Genomic DNA, 21,938 nt, shown 5'->3' with positions numbered 1-21,938 from the left:
ATTGAGGAAACCAAAATAAATCACTTTACAGAAAGTATAATTGTTATAACATTATACGGATGGCCCCTCACTAAAATTGGTAATATCCAAGAATTATATTGAAAAGAGAGATCCCCTTTATACTCCTAATTATAGATAGTAATATTCAAATTATTCTTTTGGAATTTAAACAGTATTTTTTAAGATATAAATGTAAATTGTCATTTACTAACGGTGCAACCTTTTCAATTTCATCATTGGAGCAGTTATACATTCCACCAAAAAATAAAACAAATATACCAAAAAAAGGGAAAAAAAAAAAAAAAAACTATTCACTTGAGAAGTTCAAGTGCTTTTAACAGTGTTGGTGCAAATCTATCTACATCGACTCTCATATCTTGTTTGCCAAGGTAATACTCTGCCACTTTATCCCATCCTTGTTGGTGAATTGAAATTGGATCCTTTATTACAGGATGATCTTTCCCCAACATCTCCATCAGTGTACTCTCCTCAGCACTTATGCTGTACTCCAGGTATTTCAGATTCATATCTACAATCGGGTCCCCGAAATCGACCTTCGCCATATGCTCTAGGTTACCATATGGTACCACCTGGATGACGATGGCATTTGTCGGGAGAAATACACTATTTGTCAATCCAGCACCATGCCCACCCAACAATACGTCGAATGAATTAACTGTTTTCGCAAATTCGGCGAGACCCAAGTTGAATTTTGGGTCTGAAACAACAGTTTCAAACCCTAGTTTCTCAGCCAATCGGGCAATCTCAGGTGTGTTATTGAACTTTCTGTAGTTAGTTCTATTTATTATCATTAGTCTCGGTTTTGCACCTGGATTTTGACTAAGTTTGATCGGATGATCCCTTTCCAAATGGAAAGTAGACCTAAGAAATTTTGTAAAGTCAACCATTGAATACCCATTAGGTGCTCTTGATGGATCGATGCTGAATTCCTTGTGCATTTCCAACCCGACCAATACACGAGGAAAGCACCTCACTTGGTTATCCTTGTCAAAATCAATTATTTCATAGCGTGACAATGCTCTGATGATCGTTTCGTACTTGCCCAACCACCATGGCTGTATGTTGGTTACCAAAAACTGAACCTTTCGGTCAAATTGACGGGAGGCTATGAACAGTGGGACTAGAACATCAGTGAAATCATGCCAATAATTTCCGATCAACCCGCCCAATGCAAAAACTAAAGCAGGGTACTTGTTGTTTACGGTGCAAGGAGGTGCTTCTTGCGGGCCGTTTAACTTTTTAACTATGACTTTTTTTATGGACTCCATGTGTTTGCGTGAATATGGTCGAATTTTCCACTCTTGTGGTGCATTTCCTCCGGCTGAAAATTTTGGTACAATTAGTACCGCAGATGAGATACCATGGGTCCGAATGTCACCCTTTTGTGTGTCGCAGGTGTCAGAGAGAGGACTTTGTGTGTTGCATATTGGCAGAGTTGTAGGAGATTGTTCGAAATTCTCAAATTTTCCACCTATAGGAACAAAACAGAGCCTCAGTGAAGTCACAAAAAGGATCACACTAGAAAAAAAAAAAAAAAAACTGGAATGCTTTTAGTTGAATAATTGAAACATGTACGTATAATGTTGGATTCGACCAATAAAAGTTCAAAAAATGTGGCTAAATTTTTTTAATATCCAATAAATGGCATATTCTGTTTATCTGTGATTTTAATTATTTTGAAATTATTTGAGAGGAGCTGATCATAACTGCAATTAAAGGGGAATAACAGTACCAGAATTATCGGAATTAGGGGCATCCTTATTCTCTGTTTCTGGAATAGGAACAAGGGTTTCATGACCTTGCACCGTCTCTGTTTTATCTTTGTTTTTTTTGTGTTCATTTGTGCTATCATTCCCTTAAAAGGACAAATAACTGAAAGTTAGGATCAAGAGAATTTTCAAGAAAACTGATAAACAATTAAACAGTATCAAACTTAGTTGCTCAATGACATAACTATCATACTAGAAAATCAGGGGGTACTAGGATTCGACCATTTTATACGTGAATTATTCATGATTTCTCAAGAGATTAATCTCAACAATTCTTTTGTTAGGTGCCCCAGAATTGGTCAACAAATTGAAATTAAAGGATAATTGAAGTTTTCTGGTATATCTTAAAACAAACTTTAGGATCAAAATTGAATAAATACACAACTAGTAATATTACCAGAATTCTTTACATGATGCTCAGTCTCTGAAAAATTTTCTTTTGTGAATTGACCGTCCTTCATAGTATTCTCTACAGACAATTATGAAAATTGAAATCATATATTGTTTTATAAAATAAAATAAAAAATCATACATAGAAGAGTTACAACATGAGCAACAGCTCCAAATTCAAGTTACCAGGTATTGTAGATGTAGCATCTTTCAAGGGATTAGATTGAGTCACATGTGTAGTCAGCGAGTGCGAAAAAACTAAGACAAACAATAAATTGTATCAATACACTATAATTATATTATTGCATTCTCTCTTCTTCTTTTTTTCTTTTTTGTTTTTGAGAATCATGGCAGAAGCTGCCAGAAGATTATTGCATTCTCTCAAAGTTATATATATATATATATATATATATAGAGTACGGCTAACGCGCTTCCTCTAGCATATGGGCCGAAATGCTTCCGGTCAAAATTTGAAATTTCAAAATCTAAAAAGTCGATCTGAACCGTTCATCTCCTTCTCCATATTAATATCTGCTTGGAGACCAAATTTTACATTTTTCTGAAATTTTTTACTATTTATTAAGCCACTTTGAAAATCGCTGATCCAATGATTTTACTGTTTTGTTAAGCCACCGTTGGATCAGCGATTTTCAAAGTGGCTTAATAAATAGTAAAAAAATTCAGAAAAATGTAAAATTTGGTCTCCAAGCAGATATTATTATGGAGAAGGAGATGAACGGTTCAGATCGACTTTTTGGATTTTGAAATTTCAAATTTCCACCGGAAGCATTTCGGCCCATATGCTAGAGGAAGCGCGTTAGCCGTACTCTATATATATATATGAGTACGGCTAACGCGCTTCCTCTAGCATATGGGCCGAAATGCTTCCGGTGGAAATTTGAAATTTCAAAATCTAAAAAGTCGATCTGAACCGTTCATCTCCTTCTCCATATTAATATCTGCTTGGAGACCAAATTTTACATTTTTCTGAAATTTTTCACTATTTATTAAGCCACTTTGAAAATTGCTGATCCAACGGTGGCTTACCAAACAGTAAAAATCAGAAGCTACCGTTGGATCAGCGATTTTCAAAATTGCTTAATAAATAGTAAAAAATTTCAGAAAAATGTAAAATTTGGTCTCCAAGCAGATATTAATATGGAGAAGAAGATGAACGGTTCAGATCGACTTTTTGGATTTTGAAATTTCAACTTTCCACCGGAAGCATTTCGGCCCATATGCTAGAGGAAGCGCGTTAGCCGTACTCTATATATATATATATATATATATTATGATAATTATAATGGACAATACTCTTTCCATAAATTCAGAGAAAAAAATTTGAAGTAATATACCCTAAATATTTTCTAAAACTAGTAACAAAAAGTTCCATTTTTCTTGCCCACTCGATACAAGCATACACTTTTTCTTTAAGGGCGTGTTCGGCCGACAAATGGGAATGGGCGCGGGCGCGGGATTTGAACTGAAAAACACTGTTCCCGTGGGAAAAAAAAAATTCAGTTGAACTGAATTTTTTTTTTCCCACGTGAATAGTGTTCGGGCCGAACACGCCCTAATGGTTCGATAGTTTAGAGAGAGAGAGAGAGAGAGAGGAGAAATATACCAAATTGATCGGAGACAGTATATGTTATCAAAACGAAGAAAAAACCTAGCAAAAATGGAACTGCTAAGCTGCTATGTAACAAAGCCTTTGTTAAATTCTTCATCATCTTCAACTCCCCCATCTCTCTCTTTCTCTCTCTCTCTCTCTCTCTCTCTCTCTCTCTATGATGTTTCTTTGCTCGTAGACAAACAGGACATCACCTCTTTCCCATGGAAACCGAGACCGCTCTCCGAGAAAAAGTCTCACATTCAACAAGCTTTCTTTATAGTCTCTCTCTCTCTCTATAGAAAAGATCCTCTCTGTTCCTGGAATAAAATTGGGCCACCCTTTATTATGAGAATGACACGTCAGTCCCAAATAAAAGAATATTTGAGTTGGCAAGTTGGAAACCAGAATAAAATATTCTTCTTATTTAATTAGGTTTCGAATTATTATCTTTTGCACCAGAAAATATGTAATTTCGTAACTAAATTAAAAGTTAGTTCTTGGAACAAAATTTTTAAGAGTTTAAATATTTAGGTAACTTGATATGAATATTCAGTGTAATAATTGACTAGGCAGAATGAGAAATAAATTATTGATTTTAATCTGATACAAATCTCTAAACAAAACTCATTGTTCTAAATATATACCAAATTAATTTTGATCCGACTGTAAGTGTTCTACTCGATCTGATACGGGAGAGGATACTCACTTAACCTTCAATTTTACTCAAAAAAAAAAAAAAGTTTAATGCATGCACTTATTATCTGGGCTAACGGTTGTCTCCATTTTGTTTCACTGGAGGTTTCTTTTCTTTTTTTCTTTGAAAGAAGGTAGAAACCGTAATGTAATGTTGCTTGGATGTTGCAAACTAAGCCTAAGGTATAGCCGCCAAGGTTATAATGGTAATTCGTAGTTATTGCATGTGATTGCAGATTTTATTATTATTAATTTTGAACCGTCTGATAAAAATCTGATGATTTAGTATCTGTACTTTACATTCTTGGAGGGTTATATTAATTAAAAAGAATCTGATGATTTATGCCTTGCTCTCTCCTTCTTCTTTTTCTTTTCCTTTTTTTTGAGGGTTAATGCCTCGTTCATGCAGTTATCGACGAAATTTTTTTTATATATAAAAAATATAGTAAAATAATATGGACGGATTACCCGAAATTTTTAAATATACCATACCCAAAAGAATGATAAACCAAACAACTACATTTTCTAAAAAATTCGAATTTTAACACGGCCGGATTTCCTACATGCGGCCACCTTTCTGGAGGCCACATCTAGAGGATGTAGACCATTTTTGGAGTGGCTGCATCTAGAGGTTGAGCCCTCCTAGATGCGACCATCCCAGAAATGGTTTGCATCCCCTAGATGCAGCTCCTAGAAAGGTGGTTGCATCTAGGGAATGTAGCCGTGTTAAAATTCGAAATTTTCAAAAAAATATAGTTGTTTGATTTATCATTTTGTGGGGTATGATATTTTTAAAAATTACGGTTAGATTACCACTCTATTTCATTCCTAAAAGAAATCGAAAAAAAAAAATGGTCCCACGTACATGAGTTTCTCCCTACGTCACAGAAGATCCAAAAACTATGCATGTGATGAATGGTCCCGAAAGGATCGAACTTTTTTTTTTAAGTTTCTTTAAAAGCAGCCGAATTTGTTTCCTACGGGATTGCAATAGTTGTAATATGTCCAATAGTCTATCAGAACTCCTATAATAGCACGTTGGAATAAAGGGACTGAATGGTGTATCTGTCCAGAGAGAATCTCAGCCTTCCATTAAGCAAATCCAACAGTCCTAGACCATTATGTTAAATATAAAATATTATACATGCATGTTATGTATTAATTTGTGTATAAGTTTGAAATTAATTATAAACTGACTCGCCACATGCTAAGTCACATGAAAATTGTATCTCTTTCTGCTTTTTTCCCCACCGTTTTCCTTTCCCAACGCACTGAATACGCGTCTTTCCTTTCTTCCGTTCCACCTCTTCTCCAGAATGCCCGTCTCCTTTTGCTTTCCTTTCTTCAGTTCCATCTCTCCTTTTGCTTTCCTCTCTTCCCTTCCACCAATACACGTTTATCCATTTGCTTTCCTCTCTTCCGTTCCACCTCTCCTCCATTTGCTTTCTCCCCAATTTGAAATGACAAAGGACAGAGAGAAGGTCTCAGCACTGCCTCTAGCTCCTCGCCATGTCACACAAATACCGTGTACCGTGGCTCAAGAGAAGCTGTGAAGCAGCAGTGGCTGTGCAACTGACACCGGACAAGCAGTTGATGTGTTGAAGCTTACGGAATTGTGCGACGCACCAAGGCTCTACCAGCGATGCATGCACCAGATGGCGAAGGATTTCTTGGCCGTGCAGGAATTAGATGGCTGGAAGTTTGTGCAGAGGCACGATACAACACTCGAGCTAAAGATTCTTCAGATTCTAGAGGATTATGACCAGGTTCGTTGCATTTTTTAGATTTTGGTTTGGTAAATGTGCTAAATTTCTTGTTACATAAGCTGTGTATCACAATTGATAAATCTGAACTTAACCGTGGTGTTAGTTTTGGAAAGTTATATTGAATAAGCGTTAATGCTTTGGTGCTAGAATAAATTTGTGGATGAAAATTAGATTGAGAATCTGATTGGTGAAACTATAGTTAGGGGAAAACAAATCTGCTGATGGCTGACGATTGTTACAATTTAGTTCGCATAAATATCTTGGGTTTTGGCTGCATTTCAAAAAGTAGCCTTGGGAAAAATCAGAAAGGAATAAGGGATGATCGGATAGGAAAAATAGAGGAAATGTAGGATTGCTTATGGGCTTTAATTTAAAATAATTTATTCAAGCTTTATGTAAATCAATAAAGAGCATAATTATAACTGACAACAATTTTTTGTATTAGGGAGAATATACCTTGGGATGCACAAGCCTTATAGATGTCACAGCAGGGATTTCCTTTGGGCTTCTAATACTTGCATTTTGGCTTTCCGTCCACTGCTATGTCGATAATTTTATCATTTCTGGACAAAACGGTAATTTTAATCCAAACTTGATCAAAACTTTGTTATATGCTAATTGCTTGAAACTACTGAAAATAAATGTCAAGGCCAAGGGTTTCTAAGAAAGATTGGAATAATTTAATTTCTAAGAAATGTTTGTCCCCAATCCCCCAAGTTCCATGTCAGTATCTATCTCGATATTTGTCCTTGTTGTAGTAACTTCTCTCAGCCTCCTTGGTTCTGTACCAGTACCGGTATTAGTTTTAGTACCAGTCCCACTGTTTTTCACATGTGGTTGTTGCCTTCCATGAGTCATTGTGCTGTTATAATACTTCATTTGCTATAGTACCTCTTCCATTAACTTATCCATATCATTTTGTTTATCTGTGAAACATCGGGCACATGACCAGCAAAATCCAACAAAAATGAATAGAAAAACTTATGCATTTTTTATAGTGGTACAACAAAAAGTAAAGTAAAAGGATCAAGTTGTTTCCATTTGCTTGGTCTGATTATCCCAAAAAAAGAAAATGGATATTCAAACTTGTACTGTAATACGTCATTATAATGCATAATTGATGCATCATTAGAGAAGTTAGCTGATTTCACTAATTCTTATCCATTGCGTCAAATTATGAAAGTATCAGGTACTTCTCTCATAAGATTTACAAGAAAGATTTGAGCTATTCACCTGAGCTTCATTGAACTGGTGCGATGTAAGCACCAAAGGATCTGTTGCCAGGGGCAGGAATGTCAATGTTGTCAAAATTAACTGCAAATACCAATTATTATATAGACCTTACCAAGAAAGGCGTTTGTGTTCGCAAGAACTTTAACATGATTGTCTTGAATGAGGTACTTATTTTGTTTATAAAATTTTGCGAAAATCTAAAAGACAAATTAAGAATAGGAATGAGGAAAACTTTCCACTAATAAACATGATATAATCCTAACTTGATCTTGATGTTAACTGTTGAGAATAATATGCAAATGGCCAAAAAATATTTGTTGTTAATTGGAATTACCACGAATGCTATATGTTGTTTGCTAAGTAGTAAAATTTTGATTAGATTTGCAAATATTACATTTTTGTTCTACTTTTCGATTAAAAATGGTGTTTTTTTTTTTGTTTTGGCCCACATGTATATTGACTCAAGAGAAAGGTTACAGCTAATCGAGTACTACATAAAAGACAATAAACATAATAAAAACCAACCGAGTTTTAGGTGAACTTTGAGACAATCGGTATGTCTCAGTAGAACTTTCATCAATAATCGAGTTATGTCTCAAGTGAACATTGAGATTAGGTGGAAGGAACATCTTTTGTTATGAAATGAGTCTTTGATGCTAGAGATCCACTTCATCATAGTTACATTAGGCGGAAAGTAAGCATCTGTATTACTTCAACTTTATTAAGTATTTGATTTTTTATAGCATTTTTGAATAATTGATTTGAATAATTTATTAAATAAAGTTTTTTATTTTGTGAAAAGAACAATAGTTTTCTATTTGTAATATTTTTTGGTGGCCGTATACAATGAACAGAGGTGCAGCTAATTTTTCTGTCAATTTTACAATGCGATATTCATGTTTTTTAAGTCATCTTTTCTATTTATTTTACTTTCAAATAATTTCTTGTTTTAGTTGAAGTTTCATAGCTAAGAAACTAGAAAGAAGAAAAGATAAATTTGATAAAAGAAAAAAAGTGAAGAAATGGTTTCACAAATACTAATTTCAGAAATCGTCTTTCTCTGATTGGTTTGTAACCCGAGCGAAAAATTAAAACTAATTTCACAAATAGAATAGTTAAGTAATAAAAATTGAATTAGTTACTATTATTACCAAGACATCTGTATTTAATTTCTTTTAAGTTTCCCGGATGTAGATTCTTTTACCTTTTAGGTACTCATTTTTTATTATTTCGCTGCTCATTTCTTCTCCATTTACTGAGCCAATCGACTGCCTTCATTCCCAACAATTTCTTTTGTTTTCAAATTCATTTGAATCTCTTTTCTACTACTACAAAGTTCATCGTATTTCTTTTAAAAATGTGTAATCATTCTTGACATATTTTTAGAATCAAATACTAAGATTCTCATTTACTCTCATTATTGACTAATACATAATTGTACAATAAATCCTTAAATTAATCATATTTAAAAAAAGTGATTAAAACATAATTTTTATTCTCACGGCAACGCGTGGTCGGCACTTACTAGTATATTATTTAAGGAAGTTGATAATTGTACCTCAAATAAAGTATTTGTGTGTGTCCTCCAATTTTCTAGAATATTGGTGACAAAAAGATTATGTTTTACTTCATACAGCGGAATAACAGTACTAATATTTTTTTATTGTATAGAATTTCGCTGCATAAAGAGAAAAACGCTATGTTAAACAAATTTAACAAAAGCACTGCTAAATGCAGCGAAACAATTGTATAATTTAAACATATAAAGGAAAGTGTTTAATCTACTGCGTTCAAGTGTTTAACTTTCATTATAATTGAGTTAAATTTTCATTTTTAAAAACAAAAACGAATCCCCAAATTCGTCCCCGAGCAAAAATTTACAGATCTAAACTGGAACCAATTCCCAAGTGCGTCCCTGAGCACGAAATTTACACCTCTAAATTTGTACTAATCCCCGAGGGCATCCCCCAACACAAATTTTCTTCATTTGTGCAGAATATGCCAGGAACAGTACATGTGAACAAGTAAAGCATGTAAACCAATATGTACTAGCAAGCAAACAACATAAACAAAGCATTGAAAATTTGTGCATATAAACATGTGTTTACAAACACATTTTAAAGCATATAAACATGTGTTTACAAAAATTAAAAAAATCTGTGTTACAAACATATAAATCTGTGTTTACAAACACATTTTAAAGCTTATTCTTCAAATATATTTTAAAGCATATAAACATGTGTTTACAAACATTGAAAAATCTTCATTTAATGGATTACTTATTTAAAATGGAGACTGTATTTTTAGTTATTAAATATCAAATGCTGTTAATTTGCATAATTAAAATTAGAACCAATCCCCCATCGCGTCCCCGAGCTAACTAGGTTTAAATTGTACTTTAAAGTACTTTAAAGTACGTTCAAGTAAGTAGTTAATTAATGATTACATGACTGTTAATAAGCTGGGGGACTAGCTCGGGGATTAGTGATTACAACTCCTCCTAACAGACTGTCCACGAAATTAAAGCGCAAGACAAAACCGTGCAAAACTAACATTTAACGCAATCAATGTAAAATAGCAATGCGTTAAAACATCGATGCGTTAATTAATGACAAATTAACAAATTTTCGTTATTAGCGGACAGTTAAACCCAGTTAAACCAGTTCGAGGACGAGCTCGGATTTGATGGTTCGGGGTACCAGAACATTTCTCATTATTTAAATATAATTTTTATAACTAAAAAAATATCTCTATGGCCTATGGAATAACTAACAAGGGTAGAAAAGTAAATTCAACTTATGTAGACTGGACGCATGTGGTCGGACCGTCAGATCGATGAACTGGGAATTCCATTCCTCGGCCTTTGAATAGTTCCAAATTGATTTTTGGTTAATAATTCCAAAAGTAATGACTGGTAAACATATTTTATTTTATTATTCTATGGAGGTCCCAGGCTTACGTGTTGAGTCTGCTAACTAAGTGCCACAAGGTGTCATTTTCTCTAATAAAATTAAATGTATGCTTTCTTACACTTTTCTAGAGATTTATATTTATCTTAGTTATTATGTTCTTTTTAGCTGAGCTTCAAATTCTTTTTTTAGGAAAAGTAGGAGAGCAAACTACTTAAAATTAGGTGCGTTTGGATGCACTAGAGAATAGCGAGAATAGCTACTGTTGAGAATAGTAAATTAAGAATAGCGAGAACAACTATTATTTAATAATAGCGCTAACTCAAAGCTATTCGGAAGTTGTTTGGATTGAACATTTAGAATAGCTACTGTAGGGATTGAGGCTTTGAGAGAGTCATTTGCTATTCCATGTTTTTGTAGGAATAGCGAGAACAGCGAGAACAGCGCTATTCTCGCTGTTCCTGAGTATGTTTGGATGGATCGGAATAGCGCTATTCTCCCTGTTGTCGCTATTCTCGCTGTATCCAAACATAATTGTTAATATTTACGGAAGAATTTCTATTTGAATTTGAAATATGTTTTCTTTTGTCACTTTATCCGAGTTTATTTGAAAATCACATATAGTTTTATGTAGAATGTTTTTCTTTCAATCATTAATTTATTCTTACAACTGAAATCAACTTGACACTTTTGTAATTGAGAAGGTAATAATATTTTATTAATATTAAAATACTTGATTTGTATTTTATATATTCAAGAACCAATAATTAAATTAAAATATACCATAAACTTATTATAAACGTAGAATAGATGTAATTAAGTTACAAAAAGTTTGTTGATATTAGGAAACCAAGAACATTTAAAGGAGTATGAAATTCAAAATGGGTTGGTGATTTGGTGGTCTAACTATCAACAAAAAAATTTAATGCGGAACTCAGATTATGACCACTTCCACCTTTGACCCATTGCATCCGGGCAATTAATGACTCTAACATGCAATTTGCTTTCCTGACATCACCACCTTAATGAAACATGTACTTTGCTTTTTATAAAATTCGACTAGTTAGTTTATTTTTGTTCAATTATTATTCTTTTTATGAAACAAAAGATATTCAGGTAATTTTGCTTATATATCTATCTGATTTTTGTTGTTGTTGTTGTTTACACATTCAAACTGCATTTTTCTCCTAAATTTTTCTTTTTGTATAAGAAGGAATATGTACTATGCTCTATGTGATAAATATTTTTGGATGGTTCACAAAATTTGTAAGTGTAATGCTCAAAGATAGAGAGTATGAATATAACATCTGGAGATGGCTGCTAATTAGGGGTTCTTTTCAAATGTTCAAACAAATGTGACCATTTCAAGTGACATTGCTATTGCATGGGGCGACCCTTTTGTACTATTTGCTATTGTTTGGACTTGGAATAAGTAGGTTTATGATCATTTAAAAAAATAAGTAAGAAAATAAAAAAAGTCATATGCATGATTATTACATATAGTTAAGATTTTCAAAATGTATTTGCCGATGATATGAAAGTTATAGGCATGATTATATATCATTCCACTTTTGTATTATCTTTAGACACGCTTTGAGAATTGAGATCACTATATAATTAAGTGTTATTGAAACTAGAAAATATTTAAAGAAAGTAGCGAAGTGAGACATTTTTTTTATAATTATATGTTAAAAAATAATCACTTACTATTAAAGACGCTAATTGGATGTTTACATGTATAATTTATCTGCTAAAAAAATTAGGTGCCTAGCTAACACATTCAGAAATAAACACTAAGTTAACACATTTTCAAAAAAAATTGCTAATGAATTGATTGTGACACTGACGGTGTTCCAATGAAACTTATTCACCACTTCAACTAAAATTAATGCCCTGGTTGAGAGGGCAAACTTAATTAAGTCTAAAGAAAAGTAGAGCAATTTTCCAATTGCATGTTTAAGGCCTCTCAACAGAGCACATTAATTAGAATTTGTTTGTTATAAAATAGATAATAGACAATATATTATACATATCCTTAACATCTTTATCACCAAAGACATTGTTTAAGTGTCAAATTAAATAATGCTACTCCAATGCAACATATATACATAGCAGATAAATAAAGCTATAAAGTAATTGATCCAGAGTTGGGATGAAAAATGAATCTGATAATTAATATATTCGATCCGACCCAAATTTATTCCAGAAAAATACATATTAAAATATTTTACATTCAAATCTGAAAGGATATCGGATTTGGATGGAGATCGATTTGACTATTTTTAGACGTAAAACGGATATGATCGATAAGACGTGACAAATTATGGACACAAATTTAAATATTATACGTACAGTATCTAAATACAAAATAAAAATTTGAATATTTAGATACGAATAGTTGTATATGGTTTCTATAACAGATTATTAGCATATATTAGTATATTACAAGGATTTCCTAATAGGATATAAATTGGCTAATTATATACAGTTGTATTCTTATTCAGTAAATGCTACCCAGGAGCTGATTTTAGTGTATTGGTAAGGTGACTAAGCTACCATATGTTTTTAAAATTTTAATTAAGTATGTTGAAATTTAAGTGAATTTTATTTTTTTAAAAACATTTTTATATAGTCTAGCCCTCTCAATAAATATTGAATGGTTGTTTGTAATCTAGTGGTTAGAGCTCTATTTTATGATGACATGAGTTCAAATCTCAATTACCACATTGTTTGTTTGTTTCTAGCTAGTTCCGCCCCTGGATACACTCATTTCCATTCAAATATATTTGTACATCTACTCAAATATATATATATATAGGATTTGGCTAATATGCTATGGGTAGCTAAGAGGCATCCCGTGCTACGGCTCAATATTCGACTTTTCAAAATCCTAACGGTCGATCCGAACCGTTCATCTTGTTCTCCATATTAATATGTGTTTGCAGACCAAATTTTACATTTTTTGAAAAAATTTTACTATTTTTTTAGATTTATTGAATATCGCTGTTTTTTATGGTCCAGATTTGTCTGAAAAACAGCGATTTTCAATAAATCTAAAAAAATAGTAAAAAATTTCCAAAAAATGTAAAATTTGGTCTCCAAGCACATATTAATATGGAGAACAAGATGAACGGTTTGGATCGACCGTTAGAATTTTAAAAAGTCGAATATTGAGCCGTAGCACGGGAGGCCTCTTAGCTACCCATAGCAGTACCGTAGCCAAGTCTATATATATATATATTGTTTTAAGGACCTGCTTTAGTTTAGTAACAAAGACACATGGTTTTCATTTGAGATGTCATGTATTCGAAACTCACAAAATGGAAGAAATTATCTATAATATGTATATAGAAATTTAAAAGTGTACTTGGTGACTTGACTCCCATCTCATCATTTAAAAAAAATGTATATGAACGTTCTACATGGCGCTATCAGTATTTGTTCAGAAAGTACATGGATATAAATATAATTTGATCGCTGTCTAATTCATATATGGGTCGTTCTCGTCCCTTCCAAAATGAACTTTAACTGAAAGCTTTAGTGTGATATATCGAATCAATCTTTTAGCTTTATTAATTGTGGTCCTTTTCCTTTTTGTGTGGAATTATATGCTGAAAGAGAAGCGTCAATAATTAATAGTTGCTTCATCTGTTTATTTGTCTTTTTGTCTTAAAATCCCTTCCAACCAGAATGCTTCTCATCGTTTCGTATTTTTATATGTAGTTGTATATATGTACAAACATGTACATATTCTTACTGAAGTCTACTCACATGACCTTTAAATGGGATCTCCTCATATTCCATTGCATGTGTACATGCATACATGTTGCGGTGCCGGTGATGCATTAAATAAATACAGACGCAATAATTTAGACAGAGCTTAAATATTTTTAATTCAAAACATGCTTCATGGAGAGAGATTTCAATGTAGGCTGAAGAGATGATACAGGAGGCCTCCAGTTTTGAGAACGTTAAATGGAATTGTTTGAATGAAATATGAAAAGATTTAAGGCATGTGAATCTTCAAATGATTGCGGCCCAAATTGAATATAAAGCTTCAAGAAGTATCATGAACTCAGCCCAACTTAAATTTGATTTTTTTTTTGGTAGAAATGCCCGTAGGCTTCACTGATTAAATAGTATGGCTAATATAACATTAGTGTCATTTAAGTCTATATAACATCAATTCTAAAACCTATCAAATCGAGTTCAAATGGCGAATCCAAACCGTTCAAACCAATTAACTTTATGAGTGATGCGTTTACATGCAAACTTTTTATATTTTTGAGTTATTTTAGTATCAAATCAAGCGGCAAAAAAATTGAAAAATGAATGTATTAAATTAACTTAAAAACTCACACATTTGACCGCTTGACTTGATACCAAATAAACTCAAAAACTTATAAATTTTACATGTAAACGCACAACTAATGAAGTCTATCAGTTTGAACGGTTTGGATTCACCATTTGAACTCGATTTGATAAGTTTTGGAGTTGGTGTTATATAGACTGAAATGACACTGATGCTATATTAGCCATACTCCTGATTAAAGCATGGAATTACATTGTTTGTTTACATTGTTAGATACACGGCCGGCCCTGGTGCTGGGCAGCCAAGGCGACCGCTCCGGACCCAAGATTTAAGGGGGTCCCAAAAGAAAAAAATATTTTGCATATATTAAAATAAATAAATTAATCTGTATATATTAAAAATAAATAAAATATTAGAGCTCAAACTTTGAATATATTAATGGTCCAAACTTTTCTAAAAATAGGTGTGAATTATTGGCATATCAATAAATTTTTTTGTATATATCAATATTGTAAATAATGGTATGCGATTGTCAAATGGACGGGATATTGTTAAACGATTAATCGGTATGCAGCCGATTAATCAGAATTATGCAGATATTTTGTATGTTTATTAAGATTATGTGTATATATTCATAATTTATTTAACTCATCAAACTTATCAAATAAATTTAATTAAACTTAGTTCTATAATTATAACATGACACTACGCTTAACAATATACACGCACTTTACATGTGTAAGTTACACATTTATTTAATGAAAAATTAAAATCAAGAATTAAGCATTTTCAAATACTAATAATATATTATTTGAAAGACATGAAATATTCCAACATAAAATCACTAAATTTAGCTTGTAATAACAACTTAATTTAATATATGAACATAATGTACTAACTGAAAAAATTACATCAGTAAGTAAGAAAAATATATTGTATATAAATAATATAGAAATTAATCAATTAATTCAAAATAAGTAAGAAGAAAAAACATATATAAAAAAGTTGGATTTGTCAATAAATGGAAAATAAATGAAAATAAGCACAAATTTTCATAAATTATAAATTGCACAAATAAATTTTCATTTATTTTCACAGAAAAAAAAACAATATAAAAATAAATAATCACTAGAATAAATAAATATAAATGAAAATAAACATAAATAAATGGACGATCAAACAAGAATAAATGAAATAATTGGAAATAATCGAGGATAATCATCCGATTATATCAGAAAATTTGCTAATAGACCTCCGATAAGTGTATTCATAACGGTTTGACCACCGTTAACGATTAAACCGTTAAGATTGTTTTTACAACACCGGTATATATAAAGGGTCCAAAATTTTCTTGTTCCAAAATCTTCGGGACCAGCACTGATTAGATAGTCTGTGGTCAATTTGATTAAGGCATCGATCTTTGCCTCAAGGCTGCTGATGTCATTGTCTTGTTGACTTCATGCTTGTTCGGTGTGTTTTTGGTTGGTTCACGCTCCAACATCGAGTAGTCCTGACTTTGATACAGGTCATTGATGATTTTGGACGCTTCTTTGACATTTAGGTTCATGAACCAACCTCCAGATGCCAAGTCCAATGTTTGTTTCGTGTAAGAGCATAGTGCCTCATAGAAAGATTGCACGATGAGCCACTTTTTCAGTCTATGGTGAGGACATTTTCGCTCAAGATTCTTGAAACGCTCCCATGCATCGCTTAGGGATTCTCCTTCTTTTTGCCTAAAATTCATGAGGAAAATACTTAGCGAGTGCAAAGATGCGGAGTCTGAGGTTGTCCTGCGTGACTCCATTGACTCTGATGGCGTCGCACGCGTTTCTAAATCTGTTGAGAAGAATATGAGGGAGATCCAAAGATGTTCCTTAATTTGCACCAAGTTGATGTAGAACTTCTTGATTTCGAAGTTGTTAGCCTCTATCTCGGACATCTTGACGCTGCTTTGATCCTCACATTCATGCGAAAGGGCGAAGTCTTTCACTGGTCTTGACTATCTTGTCGTGCACTCTTGCAATTGGCTTTTGTAGTTTGTGATGGGAGGTGGAGTTGCCGGCCTAATTGGCGGCTTGGGTTTAGGAGATGGTGAGGGTAATTCCTTCTTGTTAGAATTGTTGGTCGACTTAGAAGTCCCTGCCATCGTTACCTACAAGAGAAATATTTAAAGTACCCTACCCTTAAAATAAAAATAAAAATACAAATACAAATGTTGAAAATAAATATGTTAAAAATAAACTAGTCCTAACTATTTTTAGGGTTTTTTTTATAATAAAAAAGATATGCTAAAAGTAAATATACAAAAAATAAATATGCTAAAAGTAAATATGCAAAAAAATAAATATCTAAAAATAAAGATAATAAGTTTTTGACCTAATCTCAGCTAATAACAGTATAAAACTTTCTCAAAGAAGAATTCTTACTATTCCGGCAACAACGCCATAGACTTGATTTTGCTTGAACAACATCCAGGCTTCCATCACCTCTTTATGTGCTTGCCAATCAGTACACCCTTGCACGTTTTTTACAGATAACCAAACGCTTGCTCAATCTGTTATGGCGTTGCAACCACCATTTTTTTTGAGGAAAAATACGGGTTGACACCTTATTTCATTAATGTTTATTCGTTACACAAATTGTATAACTAACAAATTAAAAGCGAAAATTTAAAAGGTCTCAAAACAGTTGAACATTGCGTAAGAAAAGTAGAAAATAGCAAGTATCAGTAAAATTAGAAAAAAGAAAACCAGTCAAGAGAAAAATAATTTTGAGAATGCTAAAAAAATTAAAAGGCAGCATTTGTGATTATGTGATTCCTTCCAGCTGTGTTCTTGGTTGCTCTCTTTCTTCATAGAACTTCATTTGCTAGTCAATCTCTTGCATCAAGTCTTCGATGCTCTTCGCTAAGTCAGTAAAACATCTTACACATCGTTCTCTCCAGACTATTAAATTCATAGTCAACATACCTGTTTTTTGCCCCTTGTTTATGGTATCAGTTTCTTCCTTGTCCGTTATGTGAACTGTAGGAGTGTGCAACCAATGTTGACCTGGTCTAGACAACTTTAGCTGATCATAAAGCTGTAATGTTGACCTGGTCTAGACAACTTTATGTGAACTAAGTATGTATGAAATTTCGGTCCAAACTACATTATAATCAAGCGTTTTGGCAATATGAGTCAAACTTTACGAATTTTGGACCAAAGCTTGATCACATGGTTACTAAGTGACAATGACATAACTTTTATACAAACATTGTATTGAATCTTGAGGAGTATATGTTATGTGGATCACATGGGATTGCATGTGTACAAAAGACAATATGTATATATGTTGTATGAATTGAAATCTGTTATGGTATTATATGAATTCATATATAATAATCGGCCCAAACATTGTATTGGATCCTGAGGAGTATATGTTATGTTTTATCACATGGATTGCATGTACAAAAGGCTATGTATATATATATGTTGCACGAATTGTAATCTGTTAGTATTTTCTATGGTTTTATATGAATTCATATATAACGATCGGTCCAACGGAAGTTTAATGTATATTTTTAATATAAATAATTTAAATCATATAACGTTATTTTTTTTTTAATAATTGGTTGTTATTAATTTTTATCAACTTTAAATTGTAATTTTCAATAAAATATATATATGTCAAAGACAACGATAAATCTTTCTCAGACATAATTACAATTTCAGTAAAACATATGTACGTCAAAGACAATAATAAATACTTCTCAGATATGATGATAAATACTTGTCAGAACAATGATAAATACTTTCTTAAACTTGTCAATAAGTAATATTTAATCAAATCAAAGTATTATCATGTCAAGGACAATGATAAATACTTCTGAGACATAATGATAAATACTTATCAAAACAATGGTAAATATTTTCTTGAACATCAATAAATAGATAAATAATTGCTAGCGGGGATTATTATTAAATGACAGTATAATTAATGCGAGGATTGTTATTAGAGGACAGTATAATTAATGCGATGATTGTTATTAAAAGTACTGTATAATTAATACAGTGATTGTTATTAAAAGACAGTAATTAATGTGGGGATAAATGAAAATTCTTAGCAAAATTAATGGGGTAATAAAAGGCAGTAAAGAAAGTTAATTTATATGCTGATTTCAGATTGTAGTTCATCTAATATAAAACTAAAATGATAAAATAAATTTCTAATTTTTTTTCTGATCGTTTAATTTTATACCGAGTGAAATTCAAAGTTAACCAATTGGGCACAAATTACGGATTGTACAGGGAGAAGCTCATTTTTCTAATAATGGGCAGCTTATAGAGAATTTGGGCAGAAAAGGTTTAGATCTCAACCGCGTATTCAGATAGAAATGCTGGAGATGCTACCCGTAATATCAATCTATAACTAACTACATCCGCGGTCCGCCTTTCACCGGGACCGGATCTCTGTAGTAACTCAAATTTTGAGTTTAGATCACGACCGTTGATCACAATCCGGGCCAATCCTGCCCGAGGTGGAAAATGTGGAATGCATGGGTTTTCTTTAATATTCGTGCTAAAGCAGATCGGATGGTCCGCATCTAAACTTAAAATTTTAGTTGATACGAATCCAGTTTTGTCCATCTCCGCCTTCTCTCTCTCTCTCTTTGCGTAGAGGAAAAAAAGTTGCTCTTTCTCAGTAGCCATGGCGAGCAACGCTGGCGTCGGCGCTGGAGGCGGAGGCGGAGGGAAGGTCTCTTTCAAGATCACACTCACCTCCGATCCCAAGCTCCCTTTCAAAGTGTAAGTGTACGCCTCCTCCTTCTCTCCTTCTCTCCGTCTCTATCTCTACGGTTAGGATTTCAACTCAATTGATCTGAATTGGATCTAATATCATAAAATCTAGGATTGTTCTGTTCTCTTCTGATTTTATCTGACTGATATATTGTTGATTTTGTGACTTGATCAAATCTAATTGCAGATTTAGCGTTCCGGAGGCGGCGCCATTCACTGCTGTGCTCAAATTCGCTGCTGAGGAGTTCAAGGTCCCTCCCCAGACCAGCGCTATTATAACAAATGGTACATTAGTTATAACTAGCTTCCTTTATTTTTTATTTTTTTCAGTGTGTGATTCTTGATCTGATCTGTAGTTATAACTAGCTTCCTTTATTTTTTATTTTATTTGTAGAATAATAAAATTAAACCCATACTATCTTTTTCAGAAAATCTCAAAACCATTCTGAGCGCTGAATAATTAAGCAGTTGAAATAATTTTGAATTTAAAAAAAACCGGTTCTCTCACAAGTGAACCCATATTTCACCTGCTGAAATGCAGCAGTTGAAACCATTTCAACAGCTGAATAATTCAGCGGTCAACCTGATATTAAACGAAATTTGTTGAGATTGATGGTATGATTATTATTTTTATGCTACCGATAAGTGAATTGGAGGAATATTGGTAAAATATATTGTAAAAGCTTTCATATAATAATGATAAACAGATAGTTTTTTTTTTAAATAAGCAGCCTTGCTGCCAGTTTTCATTAATAAAAGCTCAAACAAGAATCCAGAATCCATCTTTCCGTACCATATCACAAACCCAGAACAAAAAAAATACTTAACGCCATCATCTAAAACTCTTTTCAAGGATATGTGTATTGTGCTCTCTATTTCAACGGAGAATTAAGGAAATATAATAAAAAACAAACATCATTGATGGATCATTGGACCAACACATATCCTTGAACTGTAAACTTATAGGAGATCAAAGTTCAAATACTGATGCTAGAAATCTGGTATCCAGCACACACTTTAATCTCATGTTTATGACAACCTTCCAGAAAAAAAAAATAGCAAACAGAACTAAACATAAATAGTTCAGTATAACTAAATCTACATAACTGTCACTCAGCTTTTATTTTTGCATTTGAGCCATTCTTCTTTCGTGAAATGACAAATAGGATTCCTGAATAATGGTAAAAAACACTGTGAAGCTTCTGTACGGCTTTCAAAAAAAGACAAATAGGGTTTTAGGTATTGCGCCAAATGCTTCTTTATCGTTCCACCGGAATCAGTTTCAATTGTGAATTTTTAGTTACGCACTGTTTGCTATACCTCAGTCTAATTTTGAGAAACATTTGATTATGAGCTCCTTTATAGTATGTCTATAGGTCATGCAGTACATCCTCAGGTCAATTATCTATTATGTAAAGGAACACAATTCATTAAATATTTTTTATTTATGTAGGATTTAGCAAATATGATATTGGGCTTATTTCACTTCTTGTTTTTTCATTACAGATGGCGTAGGCATTAATCCACAACAAAGTGCAGGTTAGTCCTTCAAATTCTCGAATAAAAATAGTTTATACTTTGTTATCAGTTTATTGTGTATATAAGCCAATTACACAGCAAAGTCAGGTTAAACAATTGGCTTGAACTTTGGATCAAGGTTGGCAATAATTGCAGTGCAATAGCTTTTACACTTTTTCAAACTCGTATGTTTGAAAAGGCCTTGAATTTGTTGCTAAATATTTCATTTAGAAGCTAAACTCATGGTGTAATATGTTAACATTGGTCACGTACATTTGACTTAATTAGCATTTCATGAGGTGATATTTTTCACTATTCACTAGTCATGTTTGATGCTTATCGCGCCAGCAACCATTTCTTTGTGTTCCTTTTTCTTGGTTCCTGATTTGTGCTCGAAGCATGTGATTGTTGTCCGCTTCTATTGTCATCCAGATATGTTCATGTTTTGTTTCTCTGAAGTAATTTCTTGTGCAGGAAATGTATTTCTAAAACATGGCTCTGAGTTGCGCCTTATACCTCGTGACAGAGTCGGGGCTTCTATTTAGAAACTTTTAGTTGTGATATAATTTGGATGGTGTATTTCTTTATTTGGATGGCATGAAGAAACTAACATAATTGTGTAGTGGTAATAATTATGGCTCATAAGTACCTGTGAGAAGTGGATTTCATGTCCTAACATTAATGTATTAACATCTTTTGCATCAGTTTATAGATAAATTGTTAGATGAATATGCGAGAAATATTGGTTCCTGATATTTATTGTGATGTTGTTGATGGTTGTCTGTCATTTACCTAATTTTTCAAAGACAAGGTGTTGATGTTATGATGTAGTGTCTATGTTATATCCAATAATTATTTGATGTATGGCTCAGATTCTGTCAAACCTCCCTCCCGGCAGTGAACAATTGCCTATCCATAAGTACATGATAAATCACCA

The 21,938-nt window shown here is 32.7% G+C and overlaps 2 protein-coding genes and 1 non-coding gene across 4 annotated transcripts; 2 read left to right on the top strand and 1 right to left on the bottom strand.

Annotated features, from left to right (window-relative positions):
• Window positions 1-175: 175 nt before the first annotated feature.
• LOC144567973 (beta-1,2-xylosyltransferase XYXT1-like) lies at window positions 176-4,099 on the bottom strand. Of its 2 annotated transcripts, XM_078318176.1 has the most exons (5): window positions 3,805-4,099; window positions 2,367-2,438; window positions 2,188-2,259; window positions 1,754-1,876; window positions 176-1,492 (listed from the first exon to the last, which is right to left on the bottom strand). In XM_078318176.1, the coding sequence occupies exons 1-5, from the start codon at window positions 3,923-3,925 to the stop codon at window positions 312-314; spliced, it is 1,569 nt and encodes a 522-aa protein (XP_078174302.1). In that variant the 5' UTR covers window positions 3,926-4,099; the 3' UTR covers window positions 176-311. The 2 variants fall into 2 exon arrangements, with proteins under 2 accessions (XP_078174302.1, XP_078174303.1); XM_078318177.1 differs by lacking the exon at window positions 2,188-2,259 and having other exon boundaries at window positions 3,805-4,077.
• Window positions 4,100-16,360: 12,261 nt separating this feature from the next.
• LOC144569015 (small nucleolar RNA R71) lies at window positions 16,361-16,469 on the top strand. The gene has a single exon (XR_013515928.1). It is a non-coding gene; the product is annotated as a small nucleolar RNA R71 (small nucleolar RNA).
• Window positions 16,470-19,310: 2,841 nt separating this feature from the next.
• On the top strand, window positions 19,311-21,773 carry LOC144568588 (uncharacterized). Its single transcript, XM_078318961.1, has 4 exons — window positions 19,311-19,492; window positions 19,671-19,768; window positions 20,990-21,022; window positions 21,476-21,773. Exons 1-4 carry the CDS (start codon window positions 19,395-19,397, stop codon window positions 21,544-21,546), a joined length of 300 nt encoding a protein of 99 aa, XP_078175087.1. The 5' UTR covers window positions 19,311-19,394; the 3' UTR covers window positions 21,547-21,773.
• The last annotated feature ends 165 nt before the right edge of the window (window positions 21,774-21,938 follow it).

Source organism: Carex rostrata, chromosome 17, assembly GCF_964058835.1.
Source record: "Carex rostrata chromosome 17, lpCarRost1.2, whole genome shotgun sequence".
NCBI classification, from domain to species: domain Eukaryota; kingdom Viridiplantae; phylum Streptophyta; class Magnoliopsida; order Poales; family Cyperaceae; genus Carex; species Carex rostrata.
The sequence above is the reverse complement of the archived record's forward strand: the minus strand, read 5'-3'. Positions and strand labels throughout refer to the sequence as shown.

Bases quoted from the DNA above. Each gene is read 5' to 3' on its own strand.
- LOC144567973 (XM_078318176.1), bottom strand. From the start codon at position 3,925: ATGGGGGAGTTGAAGATGATGAAGAATTTAACAAAGGCTTTGTTACAT. The intron at 2,260-2,366 runs GTAACTTGAATT...AATTGTCTGTAG, and splicing joins TGCTACATCTACAATACCTG to AGAATACTATGAAGGACGGT. The intron at 1,493-1,753 runs GTACTGTTATTC...TTGTTCCTATAG, and splicing joins CCCTAATTCCGATAATTCTG to GTGGAAAATTTGAGAATTTC.
- LOC144568588 (XM_078318961.1), top strand. From the start codon at position 19,395: ATGGCGAGCAACGCTGGCGTCGGCGCTGGAGGCGGAGGCGGAGGGAAG. The intron at 19,493-19,670 runs GTAAGTGTACGC...ATCTAATTGCAG, and splicing joins CCCAAGCTCCCTTTCAAAGT to ATTTAGCGTTCCGGAGGCGG. The intron at 21,023-21,475 runs GTTAGTCCTTCA...TTTCTTGTGCAG, and splicing joins TAATCCACAACAAAGTGCAG to GAAATGTATTTCTAAAACAT.